Raw genomic sequence first — 15,222 nt, 5'->3', positions numbered from 1 at the left:
TTCGTGCATGCGCAGAAGTGCAAACTGCTCCGCGCACGTGCGCAGATGCGGCGCTTTGTCCAGTGTCCTTTTCGGCCAGCAACCGGGGCTCCAGAATGGATCCCAGTCACAAAGCGAGGTACTACTGTATATATTTATATTTATTAATTTTTCTGTTCTACAATTTAGAATATTCATTTAAACAACCTTAAAATATCAGTGATTTCCCTTCTTCTCTTTCCATGGTTCATTTTGCATAATGTAAATCACTGCATATTTTATATAAACTAAACCATTCAGTATTCCATTATTACATCCATCAAAACTAATTTACACTGTTGAATTCATCTTAACGCTGCCAACGTTTTCAAGTGTACACAATCCCCCCCCATATTCAATAAACAGTTCCCAATCTTCTCTAAACGTATGTTTTTCTTGTTCTCTTATTCTATATGTTAGGTCTGCAAGCTGTGCATATTCCATCAGTTTAAGTTGCCATTCTTCTTTAGTTGGGCTGCAGTAGTGGCATACATAAATAAACTTTTTTTTGACACCTTGGAATTTCCATCTGAATTATCCCCAACAAAAAAGACTCTGGTTGTTGTTGTTGTTTGGAAAAGTGTTTTTAAACATTTTTTTCCAACTTATTATAAATTATTTCCCAAAAGAACTGGTATGTCTAGGTGGAGACGCTCCTTCGGGTATACTGGACCGAGGCCGTTTAGGGCTTTAAAGATCAGCACCAACACTTTGAATTGTGCTCGGAAACGTACTGGGAGCCAATGTAAATTTAAATTTAAACTTTCCCCCTCTCCAAGTTAGTTTTGCGTTTCTGACAGCAAGCTTGGTTTTTCAGCTGAGTGAAGGTCTTCTGTGAAAGCTCAGGCAAGTTCTCCTGAGCTCGTGAGCCTTACTTGCAGGCACAGCAGCCTTGGTTCACAGACATTTGTAACCTTTGTGCTGCTGTGGAACTCCCTCTTGAAAGACTTGTTGGTTGTGTATTAGTTTACAGACACATGCACTATGTGCACTTTCAGATTGTCCTCCTTTGGGTGGTGACTTGGCGTTTAGGGGCATGCTGTTTATGTATTTACAGTGGTACCTCAGGTTAAGTACTTAATTCATTCTGGAGGTCCGTTCTTAACCTGCAACTGTTCTTAACCTGAAGCACCACTTTAGCTAATGGGGCCTCCTGCTGCTGCCGCGCTGCCGGAGCACGATTTCTGTTCTCATCCTGAAGCAAAATTCTTAACCTGAAGCACTATTTCTGGGTTAGCGGAGTCTGTAACCTGAAGCGTATGTAACCTGAAGCATATGTAACCTGAGGTACCACTGTAATAGGATTTATACACTGCCTGATCATGTTAAAAAAAAAAAAAAGTCCTCAAAGCTATTGGGGTAGGTGGGGCTGTTCCTGATGAACTTCACCACCTCAGGTTCTGCAGCTACAACACTGGGTGTAACTCAAAGAGCCTTCTGGTTGAAGGCTGGGAAAAGCACCTGCCCAACTGCATGCAGTTGGGAAGCAACCTGAACAGCCACCAGTTAGATCTAAAGGCAGGATGGATGCTGTCCTCTTCTAATATCTCCTCCTCCTCTTCCTGCGTCTCTCAGGTGCTGTGAAAATCACCCCGGCCCACGACCCGAACGACTACGAGGTGGGCCTGCGCCATGGGCTCGACTTCATCACCATCATCGACGAAACCGGCTGCCTCATCAACGTGCCCCCCACCTTCCAGGTATGGATGGGAGGAGCGGGTTGTACGGTGGATCTCTGTTGGAGATTCAGTGCCAGTTTCTGAGAACCACAAGTGGGTCTGGGTAGCGGCGTAGCTAACCGCTTGGGTGCCTGGTGCGGCGTGTGTGTCCTGCAGCCAGGGGCAGACGCAAGCCCCTCGCTGCTCGAAAAAGCAGTGCGGAGCTTGCAGGCAGTCTGCCCACCGCCTCCCCCCACCCCAGGAGAGACACATGGCTCAGGCATGCTGCAGGCCCCATGGTGTGGCGCACAGTGCCCCCCAGTGCCCCCCACCTCACCTTGCTTCCAGTGGCGTAGGAATAATGATAATAATAATAATAATTTTTTATTTATACCCTGCCCTTCCCGGTTCAGGAAACCGGGCTCAGGGCGGCTAACAACAAATTTAAAACACTTAATTGATGCTACAAAAAAACCAGCATAAAATACAGTATAAAACATGAATAACAATAAATTCAGAATTCAAAAATCTATTTAGGGGGGAAATCCATCCAATAAACATTAGATGATCACCAGGGCTAGTTGGCTAAATTAGTCCTATTTGGGCCGGCGAGGAGACCAGGGGAGAATTAGCTGTGGGATCCCAGAGCGGGTAATCTTCATAAAAAGGGGAGGGGGAGGGAAGGAAGGGGAACAAAAGATCAGGCCAGGTTCACACTGAAAGCCAGGCGGAATAGCTCTGTCCTACAGGCCCTGCGGAAGGAAGTTAAATCCTGCAGGGCCCTGGTCTCATGGGACAGAGCATTCCACCAGGTCGGAGCCATCACTGAGAAGGCCCTGGCGGAGGATAATCTAATTTCCTTAGGGCCCGGGAAGGGGGGTGCAGTGGGTGCGGGAGTTATTTTTTCAAAAAAAGATGTTTTTAAAGAAACACACACACATTTTTGCCATTTTGTCACCCCCCTGAGTGATAACACCTGGGGTGGCCTGCACCCACCACACCCCCCTTCCTACTCCATTGGGTCTGGGGAGCTGTTGCCCTCAGGTCCTGCTTGCAGGTCTCCCAGAGGTTGGCCGCTGTGAGAGTAGGATGCTGGACTCAGTGGGGCTTCGGCCTGGTCCACCAGGCGGTTCTTAATGTTGCGATTGGACAAAGCAGCCTCTGGTTTCATATCTGGGAAGGATAAGGCTGTGGGTAGTTGCTGTCTCCAGTATTGGAGGTAGTAGTAGGCCTCTCTGTGGAGTCGCAAGCGGGGAGGGTGACTATGGCATTCAACCCCTTCTGGAGGGCTTGAGGTTAGAATCTGGTTGGCCACTGTGAAAGCAAGATGCTGGACCAGATGGGTCCTTGGCCTAATCCAGCGGGCCTCTTCTTAGATGTTTATAATCTGTTTATGCCTGGTCCTGGTTTGTAATGGGTTGAAGGATGGGTTTGGCATCCGCTAGGAGCGTGAGGATCCCATCTCAGTGATTTGGGCCTAGGTCACTGACATGGACCTTCCAGTCCTCTCATTTTTTTCTGTGGGATTTGACATCTTTCCACAGGGCCTGCAAGATGGAGCTGTTCCGCCTGGCCTTCGGCTTAGACTCACTCTGACCCCTTATATGGGATTTGGTATATTAATTTTCCAATGGCTTTTTTGCTGGTCCATGTAGGACCAGCATGAATAGCTGGCTCGGGGGAATATCTGATGTTTCCTCCCTTTATGGTCTTGATTTATGGGCTACTACTAAAATGAGTCTGCATTTAAGCTGTATTAAGCCGTATTAACTGTTTGTTTGTTTGTTTGTTGTTTTCTATTACATTTTATTGTAATTTATGTTTGGTGTTAGTCACCCTGAGCCCGGCCCGGGGAGGGCGGGGTATAAATATTATTATTATTATTATTATTATTATTATTATTATTATTACTACTACTACTACTACTACTACTACTACTACTACTATTCTGATGTTCAGTGCTTGTTGCTTAACCCCAGACACTATAACTAAAGGTAAGCAGCATGCTTTGGGGAACCTCAAGGTTTTCAGAAGTACCAAAATACGTTTAGGCAAAACAGTAGCAGCCCTAAGGTAGGGGACCCCCTTCTCCCACAAAACCCAACAACAGCCAAGAGAGGACCGAGCTTGCTCAGTAGCTCTAATGTGGTGGCTGACTGTTGTGAGAAGAAGAAAGGGAGGAAAACTGGAGGGGCACGTGTGGAAAAAGGAGCCAAGTTTCTGGAATTCCCGAGAAACAGTGTTCCACGCTGCAACATTTTGTTGTAGACCCTGCTGCCAGTTTACCTTCTCCTTAACCCGTTTCCAGGGCATGAAGCGGTTTGATGCTCGTCGTGCTGTGTTCCAACTTTTGAAGGACGCAGGGCTCGTGAGGGATGTGAAGGACAATCCCATGGTGGTACCGATCTGCAGGTGAGGAGAGGATGATGGGGGAGAGGAATAATTTTGATCTGGGTGGTGGGACCTTCTGGTTTTTGGCTGGCAGCCCTGTTCTCTGAAGCGACCTCTTCGTGGATGCTTAGGTTGCACCTAACACAATGGGTACCGTCTGTCAGAAAAGGGTTTGATGTTATGGGAGATGTGTATTCTGAGGTGTACAAAATCCAAAAAAAGAGAGTTGGAAGGGACTTTGGAGCCCTCCAGCCCTGATCCCTTGCTCAGTGCGGGGTCTAGGTGCCAGATGTAACTGACGGATGGATGTTCAGCCTCTGCTGAACTGCCTCCAGGAAAGGAGGCAGCCCGTTCCAGTTGTAGCACTGCTACAAATGTAGAGTCAAACCATACTCTTTCCGGTTTCAGATGTAACGGCAAACTGCGGTTTGCTCGAACCAGGTTGTGAGTGAGGCAATGGGCCCATAACCTAAGGGGGTCAGAGGAGTGTGCAAGCTCAAAGCAGTGACCCCGTGGTTACGTATGACCCGCGAGAGATGGTTACTGGCCCATGGCTAAGCTATTTAGTTTACGGTGAGATCCTAACCATGTCTGCTCAGATGTAGTTGGGGGAAGCTTCAAAGGGTGCGATACCTTGGGGAGAAAGAATTCCGAGGGATGGAGGGTTTTGAAACTGGTTAGATGGAAGGGCATTCTGTATGCAGAAAAGGTGGAAAATACCTTGCCTGGTGTGGAGAATTGTAGAGTTGGAAAGAACTGCAAGGCTTCATCTAGTTCAACCCCCTGCAATGCAGGAATCTTTTGCCCAATGTGGGGATCGAACCCACGACCTTGAGATTAAAAGTCTCCTGCTTTACCGACGGAGCTATCCCAGAAATAGGAAGAGCAATGAATCGTTCTAGTAGGAGCCTTTATTATCATGGGGAGGAGATCCTTCTGCCATCCATTGGCGCTGGCTGCACTCGCTTGCTGGAGCTAATCCTGTTTCCCACTTTCCCCCTGCTCCGGATGCCTGCAGCCGTTCCAAAGACGTGGTGGAGCCGCTCCTGAAACCCCAGTGGTACGTGCGTTGCGACACGATGGCCCGCGGAGCGGCTGAGGCAGTGCGCCGGGGCGACCTGCGCATCGTGCCAGACTTCCACCTCAAGACCTGGTTCAACTGGATGGACAATATCAGGTGAGGGTTCCTGTGGGATTGCCCAGTTCCTGTGGTGCTGCAGGGGGAGGGGGCCGAAGGCAGTGGGTGGGGGGGCATAAAAGGCAGGCAAAGGGGACAGTAATATAATAATAATAATAATAATAATAATAATAATAATAATAATAATAATGATGACAACATTTTATTACATATACCCCGCACATCCGGCTGAGTTTCCCCAGCCACTCTGGACGGCTCCCAATCAAGTGTTAAAAACAGTACAGCATTAAATATTAAAAACTTCCCTGAACAGATGTCTTTTAAAGAGAAGATAGCTGCTTATTTCCTTCACATCTGAAGGGAGGGCGTTCCACAGGGTGGGCGCCACTACTGAGAAGGCCTTCTGTCTGGTTCCCTGTAACCTCACTTCTCGCAGTGAGGGAACCGCCAGAAGGCCCTCGGCACTGGACCTCAGTGTCCGGGCTGAATGATGGGGGTGGAGACGCTCCTTCAGGTATACAGGACTGAGGCCATTTAGGGCTTTAAAGGTCAGCACCAACACTTTGAATTGTGCTCGGAAACGTACTGGGAGCCAATGCAGATCTCTCAGAACCGGTGTTATGTGGTCCCGGCGGCCACTCCCAGTCACCAGTCTAGCTGCCGCATTCTGGATTAATTGCAGTTTCCGGGTCACCTTCAAAGGTAGCCCCACGTAGAGCGCGTTGCAGTAGTCCAAGCGGGAGATAACCAGAGCATGCACCACTCTGGCAAGACAGTCCATGGGCAGGTAGGGTCTCAGCCTGCGTACCAGATGGAATTGGTAGACAGCTGCCCTGGACACAGAATTAACCTGCGCCTCCATGGACAGCTGTGAGTCCTTAATGACCCCCAGGCCACACATCCTTTTGTTCCGGCGAGATCTCTCTGTGCGTGCTGGTCCTTTGGTTTTTGTGTGCTGTGCACATGCACCCACATTCGCCAGACATTTTAGTGTTCTGTGCTGAGGGCTTTCATGACTCTTTTCTTCTCTCTCTCTCCACCAGGGACTGGTGCATTTCTCGGCAGTTGTGGTGGGGCCACCGTATCCCGGCATATTTTGTGACTGTTAACGACCCCTCCGTGCCACCAGGAGAGGTAAGACACTGAGGGCAGATGGTGGGCCAGATAGCCGAGGAAACGAAACATGGAAAATGTTTGGGATGCATAAATGGCCATCTCCATGGTCCTCTATGAGCAGGTAGCCCAGGGTGGGATTAGAGGGCTTGGAGGAACGCCTGGAAAAGAGCTATTTCCCTGTTATTAAATTCAGATTTCCAAAGAGAAGCTGAAAGCTAAGGGGCAACGCTGCTGTTTATTTGAAGCATCCACTCCGCCAAACAAACATTCTTTAGCCGAATAAAGGCTTCCAGAATGGTTTGCAACAGATCAATAATAACAGAGCCCTTGCCCTTCTGGTTTATAGTGCGAAAGAAACAACACAAAAGGGAGAGGAAGAAAAGGAGACATATTGGGCGCTATTGTTACAGAATGCACAATAACAACCTTGTTTCCTTCAAAACAAGGAATAAGCTTATGGGAAAAGTCAGGAAGCATGCACCAAAATGCCTGGGAAAGTCTCGCAAAATGAATATGGTAGCTTACCCTGGAATAAAATGAGACTGTACATGCATGATCCCTCTCTCTCTTCTGGGAATGAGCATGGGTGGAAGATAGAGAGGGTTGTGTGAGGGGCGTATGTGGCCCTCGGAAGGTTGCCTGGAAAGGAAAGTGGCCCCTGAGCTGGAAGATTCCCCTCCCCCGCTTTATAGCTTGTATTTATTGTCCCATGTTTTTAATCAGGTTGGGGAAACTGTTTTAAATAATCTGTCCTCTTCTGCCCAGGATACGGATGGTAGATACTGGATAAGCGGCAGAACTGAGCAGGAGGTCAAAGAGAAAGCAGCCAAAGTCTTCAAGGTGCCTGCGGAAAAAATCTCCCTCCGGCAAGGTACAGCAGGGGGAGGGATAAGGTGGGTTGGTGGGAGATTTGCAAGGAGGTTGTGAAGCAGCGGGAGCCGTCATCTTATACTGGCTGCCGCCCTCATCGCAAAGAGGGACTCCCATCTTGCACATTACACACACAGCGTGGTGGTGGGGTTGCCATACGTCCAGATTTTCCTGGACATGCTCTGGATTTCTAGGGTGAAATCACCGCCTGGGCGGGTTTTATAAATTTTGGAAAAGGTCCAGGTTTTTCTTCTTTTTGCTCGCCCTGAGGGAGCAGGCGAGCAGTTTGGCCGGCTGAGCGGGCCCCGCTTCTCCCCCTCGCCGAATTAAAAGCTGCGTCAGGCCTCCCTCCTCTTCCCCTCAGTGGTCTCTGGGTCCCGGCCTGGCTGCAGGCCTTCCGTCACTGCGGAGCCACTCGCCAGAGGAGGCTCCCAGGGAGGCAGGTATGGTGAAGGCCTGAGGCAGAAGGGCAGAGGTTGAGGCGGAAAATGGAAGCCTAACCCGCCCCCGCTCCTCAATATCATTGCTGCCTGCCGCTGCAGGAAAGTCCTCTTGCGACTGCCAGGAGTACTAGACTCCCTCAAGGGACCTGTCAGCGCTGTGCAGCGCAAGTCACCTCTGACGCGGCTTGAGCAGCCGTTGGGGGCCACCGCTGCTGCTGGGGAAGGGCCAGCCAGGACCAGAGAGGATTGTTTGGGGATAAGCCGTGGCTGTTAAAGCATGCTTTAAATGTATAGTGTGTGGGTGCCATAATCAAAGCACAATTTTTGATGTTTATTTGCCCCTTGAACAGGGTGAAAAGTTACTTATTCTTGGATTAAATGAAAGCTAAACTTGCTTGTTAAGGGATGCGGGTGGCGCTGAGGTCTAAACCACAGAGCCTAGGGCTTGCTGATCAAAAGGTCAGCGGTTCGAATCCCCTCGATGGGGTGAGCTCCTATTGCTCGGTCCCTGCTCCTGCCAACCTAGCAGTTCAAAAGCACGTCAAAGTGCAAGTAGATAAATAGGTACCGCTCCGGCAGGAAGGTAAACGGCGTTTCCTTTCACTGCTCTGGTTTACCAGAAGCAGCTTAGTCATGCTGGCCACATGACCCGGAAGCTGTACGCCGGCTCCCTTGGCCAATAAAGCGAGATGAGCGCCGCAACCCCAGAGTTGGTCATGACTGGACCTAATGGTCAGGGGTCCCTTTATCTTTAAACTTGCTTGAATATAAAGAACAAAGGTCCTGATCTCCCTCTCTCTCTCTTACTAGACGACTATATTTCTCTTGTCTCCTTTGCAGATGAGGATGTCCTGGACACCTGGTTCTCGTCCGGTCTGTTTCCATTCTCCATCTTTGGGTGGCCAAACCCCGTAAGTCCCTCTGTGAAGCAGGACTGTCAGGTCTTAGTGACGTCTTGGCCTTTTGTATTACTCCTGAATCTCTGTTGGGAGATTCAGGGATATACTTTGCACAGTTCAGATATGGCATTCTCCGCAAGACGCAGTTATGGCCAACCAGATGCCTGTAGCAAACCTGCAAAGCAGGATTTGAATTCAAGACCCAACTTTTCCCTCCTGCAGTTTCCAGCTGCTTTTATTTAGAAGGAAGCTGTCCTGACTAAGCAGAGCCATCATAGCTGGTAACTTTACCCTCTGTTAATTTTTCTAACCTTTTCAAAGCTGTCCAAGTTGCTGGACCTGCGGCAGTTAAACTGTGTTCTGTGCAAAGAAGTACTTTCTTTTTTCTGCCCCCAAACTTCCATCAATCATAACAGCATTCCAACAGTTCATAACAAGTTCCGGTCTTGCGAGAGAAGAAAAGAAGCCTTTCCCGATCCGTGATGTTGCAAACCTCTGTCATGTCTCTTCTTAGCTGCCTTTTCTCTGAACTGAAAACTCCCAAATGCTGCAGCCTTTCTCAGTAGTTTCTCCATCCCTTGATCACACTGATTCCCCCTTTCTGAACCTGATGATGAGCCTCAGGTCTTAGCCTGTCCGTGGCTACTAGCCATAATGGCTGTGTCCTACTTCCCCTGTCGGAGGCAGTGTGCTTAGGAATGCCTAGTTGCTTGGAAGAACGTCTGTTGCACTCAGGTTCTGCTTGGGAGCTTCTGAACTAAATATGCAGGATTCATATCCCCCCACCATCGTTCTTATTCGTTCACCCTCTCCAACTTTTCATTTCTCTTCTAGAGCGAAGATCTCCAAATTTTTTACCCGGGGACCCTTCTGGAGACTGGGCATGATATTCTGTTCTTCTGGGTAGCCCGCATGGTCATGCTGGGCCTGAAGCTTACGGGGAAGTTGCCGTTCAGAGAGGTGTGGTTTTCGGCCGTCCCTCCCTCAACCCCATTCTTCATGACTGTGTGTGCTCACGGTGGCTTATGTCGCATGCAAGTACCCATAGGTTCCCTGCACAAGCATGCAATCTGCCATTTGCTGTGCAAGGTTTTTGAAGTGCTTACTTAAAAAATAAAAAGAGTAGCCAAGTTACTAGTCCTCATGGAGGTAACACAAAAACCTGATAACACTGACGCTCCACCCCCATCCTTCAGCCGGGACACTGAAGTCCAGCTCCGAGGGCCTTCTGGCGGTTCCCTACCTTCAAGAAGTGAGGTTACAGGGAACCAGGCAGAGGGCCTTCTCGGTAGTGGCACGCACCCTGTGGAATGCCCTCCCGTCAGATGTCAAAGAAATAAATAAATCTGGAAGGAATATCTGGCTTTTAGAACAAAAAAAAAAATTCCTTCCAGTAGCACCTTAAAGACCAACTAAGTTAGTTCTTGGTATGAGCTTTCATGTGCATGCACACTTCTTCAGATACACTGAAACAGAAGTTGCCAGATCCTTCTATATAGTGAGAAGGTGGGGAGGGGTATTACTCAGAAGGGTGGTGGGAATGGGTGATTGGCAGATAGCTGTGATGAGCCTGTTGACGACTCTTAACGACTGCAATAGGTCTTACAGGAAAAAGCAAGGGGTGAGGAATAGGTCTTACAGGAAAAAGCAAGGGGTCTTACAGGACCCTTGCTTTTTCCTGTAAGACCTATTGCAGTCGTTAAGAGTCGTCAACAGGCTCATCACAGCTATCTGCCAATCACCCATTCCCACCACCCTTCTGAGTAATACCCCTCCCCACCTTCTCACTATATAGAAGGATCTGGCAACTTCTGTTTCAGTGTATCTGAAGAAGTGTGCATGCACACGAAAGCTCATACCAAGAACTAACTTAGTTGGTCTTTAAGGTGCTACTGGAAGGAAAAAATTTTTTTTTGTTTTGACTATGGCAGACCAACACGGCTACCTATCTGTAACTGGCTTTTAGAAGACATCTGAAGGCAGCCCTGTTTAGGGAAGTTTTTAATGTTTGATGTTTTATTGTGCTTTTAATATTCTGTTGGGAGCTGCCCTGAGTGGCTAGGGAAAGTCAGCCAGATGGGCAGGGTATGAATAATAAATTATTCTTATTTTATTTTATTTTATTTTGTTTTATTTTATTTTATTTCAGGTATGCTTATCCATGCAGCTGCTTATTGATCACTTCAGTGTTAATGATCTTTGCCCCCGAACGCACTTGATTGAACCCAGTCCTCTTGTTCTTGGGGTCAGACTTGGAGTGCTGGGAAACCCAAATATCGTGCTGGACAGTTCCCCAACCATAGATTCGCTTGAAACTACCACAGAAGTTTTACTGAGGCCTAGCCACTTGATCCTTAAGTTGCAGTTCTTCTGTAGTTACATTTTTCTGTTTGAGAGGCCATAACCCTTGCGTGTAGCATAATTAGTTTTTCCTCTAACGGAAGCCCTGTGAGGGCCAGCTCCTGCTAAATCCTGGGGAACTGAGTGCCGTTTGAAACATCAATCCCTTTCCCACGAGAAAAACACTCCCCTGCAGAGCAAAATGTTAGAAAATAGCATGCAAATCATCATATGTAGCCATTTTACTTTATGTACACACATGGAGAAGCCAGGTATTCCTGCAGTGTTAGATATCTTAAGAGATGTGTGCAGTCAGCTGCTCATAAACATTTTCATGCTTTGCCCTGCAGGTCAGCTAATGCATAGTGTTTCAAAACATTCCCTGAAGATCAGAGGGATTGGGCCAAGTTTACGATTGCAAGCCTCTCCCCTCTTGCCACCCAAGCCTACATTTTACCCCTGTTCCTCCAACTAACCCTCTTTCTGCGACTCCTGCCAGGTTTACCTCCATGCCGTCGTTCGGGATGCTCATGGCAGGAAGATGAGCAAATCGCTGGGGAACGTGATCGATCCGTTGGATGTTATTACTGGCATTACACTGGAGGTAAGCGATGGTTTTAGGCCAGGGAGGGGGAAGCCACACACACAAAATGTGGGGTAAGAGAAGAGGGCTCTTATCTGGGATTTTTTCCTCCACAAAGAGTCTCTCTATTGCACTTCCAGCTTTTTCATCCAATGAAAAGAAAAACCCTTTTCCTTTCCCCCCAATTCATATAATTTTTATTAAATTTTCTGTTTTACAATTTAACTCATTTAAACATCCTTAAAATATCAGTGACTTCCCTTCTTCTCTTTCCATGGCTCATTTTGCATATCATAAATCCCTGCATATTTGACATAAACTAAACCATTCAGTATTCCGTTATTGCATCCATCAGAACTTATTTACACTGTTGAATTTATCTTAACGCTGCCAACGTTTTCAGGTGTACACAATTTTTTTTACCATATATTCAATAAACGTTTTCCAGTCTTCTCTATACGAATGTTCTTCTTGTTCTCTTATTCTGTATGTTAAGTCTGCAAGATGTGCATATTCTGTCAGCTGAAGCTGCCATTCTTTAGCTGGGACCTCACTTGTTTTCCATTTTGGGGCTAATAAAACACGGGCTGCAGTAGTAGCATAACCTTTTTTGACACCTGGGAATTTCAGTCTGAATTATCCCCAGCGAAAAGGACTCTGGGGTTGTTTTTTTTTTTTGGAATTGTACTTTTAAACATTTTTTTTCAATTCATTATGGATCATATCCCAATACTCTTTTACCCTTTTGCAAGTCCACCACATGTGAAAGAACGTTCCCTCAACCTCTTTGCATCTCCGGATGCAACCCTTTTCCTCTTATCTGTCTCTGCAGGGCCTCCATGCACAACTGCTAGAGAGCAATTTGGACCCATCTGAGACAGAGCGAGCAAAACAAGGACAGGTAATGTGTTTTCCCCCCTGTTGCTGCCAGTTCCCCCCTAATGCTGATGTTGTAATGGATGCTGCAAAGAACACCAACATGACATGGCCGTGTGTGTGTGTCTGTATATATGTCAATCACCGTATTTTTCGCTCTATAAGACGCACCAGACCACAAGACGCACCTAGTTTTTGGAGGAGGAAAACAAGGAAAAAAATATTCTGAATCTCAGAAGCCAGAACAGCAAGAGGGATCGCTGTGCACTGAAAGCAGCGATCCCTCTTGCTGTTCTGGCTTCTGTGATAGCTGCGCAGCCTGCATTCGCTCCATAAGACGCACACACATTTCCCCTTACTTTTTAGGAGGGAAAAAGTCTTATAGAGCAAAAAATACGGTAGTTAGGAGGCTAGGTTCAAGGTGCTGGTGGTCTTGGTGTACAAAACCCTACACAGCTTGAGACCAGAACACCAAAAAAATTGCCGCATCCCCTATCTACCCAACCAAGCGCTGTGTTCTGCAGGAGAGGGCATCCTGCAAGTGCCGTCCTGCCCAGGTCCCTTCCACACGATGTCAGAATTAGGCCTTTACAGTGGTGGCAGTTCCTGTCCTGTGGAACTCCCTGTCACTGCATGTTAGACAGGCACCTTCTCCGTTGCCTTTTTGGCCCCTGCTGAAGGCATTTTATCTTTTAACAAGGCTTCCAGCATCTTCATCCCAGTTGGTCTGTCCTGGATCTGAACTGACGATATGTACGTGTTCTTGTTGCTTTGAACTGTTTTTGTATTTCTTGTCTTTTAAAGTTGTTTGCAGCTGCTTTTGTATTTGTTATTAAATTGTAAAATTCCTTCCAGAGGCTTCGTGAGAAGTGATTCATAAACGAAATACAGTCGTGCCTTGGAAGCCAAACACCTTGGCACTCGTACGTTTTGGCTCCAGTTTGCGAATGTTCTTTGGAACCCAAACATCCAATGGAGCTTCTGCGGCTTCCGATTGGCTGCTGGAGCTTCCTGCAGCCAATCGGAAGCCGTGCCTTGGTTTCCGAAAGTTTTGGAAGTCGAATGGACTTTTGGAACAGATTCCTTTCGGCTTCCAAGGTACGACTATACCCACATACACAGTCTCCCTCCCTCCCAGAATTATATGATAGCTTCAAGTTTACATATTAGACACACATTCTCAACTGGAAGCCAGTCTAAATAAGCACTTTCAGTTCTGAAAACTTAATGGTGAGGATTAAATACTTTACTTGTGATTCCTTCACAGAAGTCGGATTATCCCAACGGGATTCCAGAGTGTGGGACTGACGCCCTCCGTTTTGCTCTCTGTGCCTACACATCCCAAGGTAATTTATCCCTCTGCCTGACTTCATTCTCTCTCTCCCTCCCCCCCCCCTCTCTCTCTCTCTCTCTCTGAGTGAAAGAGGCCCTGCTGTTGTTGTCCTATCCCTGCTCCAAAAAAGGGTTAATGTCGAGCAGGGAAAAGCTCACAAATCGTTTAAACTCTGCTAAATTATATAAACGTTCCCACAATCACAGCTTAATAGCCACTGATAGCTTTGTTTTCCCTGTGAATTGGTCCAGTCCTCTTTCACAGCCATCACAGTGTGGTACGCTAGTTTGACATCAACTGATAGGCAGTGCCTACAGAGGGTGGTGAATACAGCACAAGATATTATGGGCTGTCCTGTGAATCCGCTGGATGAAATAGCGGAAGAACGTTGCCTCAGGAGAGTGAGGAAAATTCTCAGGGATGGTTCACACCCTGGCCGGCACTTTCTTGATCTCCTGCCCTCAGGCAAAAGATATAGAAGCGTGATTAGTCGCACCAACAGGGTAAAGAACAGCTTCTATCCGTGGGCTGTTAGGCTGCTGAATGAAAAGATAACAACAGGGCAACGGACTTTCGGGTTTGGTGGGTGTGCGTCAGTAAACGAGGGGAATTCAGACTAAGAGAGCTGAGTGGGGAGTGCTCGTGTAATCTCACTGTATACAAGTTGTACAAGTGACAATAAAGTATTTCAATTTCAGTGGACCCTTTCCTTGATGCAGAAGGGCTCTTGTGCCTCTCCTGCTTGTGTTTCACAACATTCTCTGCTCCCTCCAGGACGGGATATAAACTTGGATGTGAACCGCATCCTAGGCTACCGCCATTTCTGCAACAAGCTGTGGAACGCGACCAAGTTCGCCATCCGCGGTCTCGGGGACGGGTTCAAGCCGCAGCCCAGCCCAGAGGTGAGCCTCTTTTCGAATGATACCCTACTCCATTCTCTCCCCCCCGCCCCTGCCCCATCCTTTTTGGAACTGCAGGGGGGGCAGTGCCTCCTGCAGCTCAGCACAGACTGCAGGGTTTGGAGATCCAGTACGGCACAGGGGTTGAGAGTGCTGTCAGGGAAAACACAGCTTCAAATCCCCTCTTAGCTGTGAAGCTCGTAGTGCATGGGTTGGCAAACTAAGGCCCGAGGGCTGGATCCGGCCCAATTGCCTTCTGGATCCGGCCCGTGGACAGTCTGGGAATTGCAGCGTGGATCTGATTCTGATGATTCGGGCTGCGCCACTACCTCCCCCTCTCCCTCACACAAACCGCGGCGTCGCCTCCTCCCTCCCTCCTGCTGGCTTCTCCCCGCCCTGCCTAGAGGAGGAAGGGGGCTGGGCTTTGTTGAGCTGTGGTTGGCTGAGTGCCTCCGCTGCCGCCGCCAGCCCCTGCTGCTTGCAAGGCACAGGTAAGCAGCCACCGGGCCTCGTCTGGTGCTGTAGAGAAGGGAGGGGAGAGTCGTGGGGGGGGGAGGATTCCCCCCCAAAAAGATAGTCTGCCCCCCCCCAAGGTCTGGGGGACAGTGGACCGGTCCCCTGCGGAAAAAGCTTGCTGACCCCTGTCGTAGGGTGATGT

General features: G+C 48.2%; 1 protein-coding gene across 1 annotated transcript in view; it reads left to right on the top strand.

Moving 5' to 3' along the window:
* VARS1 (valyl-tRNA synthetase 1) overlaps positions 1-15,222 on the top strand; it is a gene marked incomplete at its 5' end in the record, with an annotated part of 35,806 nt that overhangs the window by 13,725 nt on the left and 6,859 nt on the right. Inside the window, 11 exons of the mRNA XM_083600440.1 lie at positions 1,594-1,718; positions 3,985-4,088; positions 5,086-5,244; positions 6,249-6,339; positions 7,087-7,192; positions 8,475-8,545; positions 9,368-9,493; positions 11,373-11,477; positions 12,289-12,357; positions 13,600-13,678; positions 14,440-14,567. Of these exons, the coding sequence (XP_083456566.1) occupies positions 1,594-1,718; positions 3,985-4,088; positions 5,086-5,244; positions 6,249-6,339; positions 7,087-7,192; positions 8,475-8,545; positions 9,368-9,493; positions 11,373-11,477; positions 12,289-12,357; positions 13,600-13,678; positions 14,440-14,567 (1,163 nt within the window). The remainder of the gene's footprint in view (positions 1-1,593; positions 1,719-3,984; positions 4,089-5,085; positions 5,245-6,248; positions 6,340-7,086; positions 7,193-8,474; positions 8,546-9,367; positions 9,494-11,372; positions 11,478-12,288; positions 12,358-13,599; positions 13,679-14,439; positions 14,568-15,222) is intronic.

This window comes from Podarcis filfolensis (assembly GCF_964270895.1).
Source record: "Podarcis filfolensis genome assembly, chromosome: 2".
NCBI lineage: Eukaryota > Metazoa > Chordata > Lepidosauria > Squamata > Lacertidae > Podarcis > Podarcis filfolensis.
Note: the sequence above shows the minus strand (reverse complement) of the source record. Positions and strands in the feature narration are given on the sequence as shown.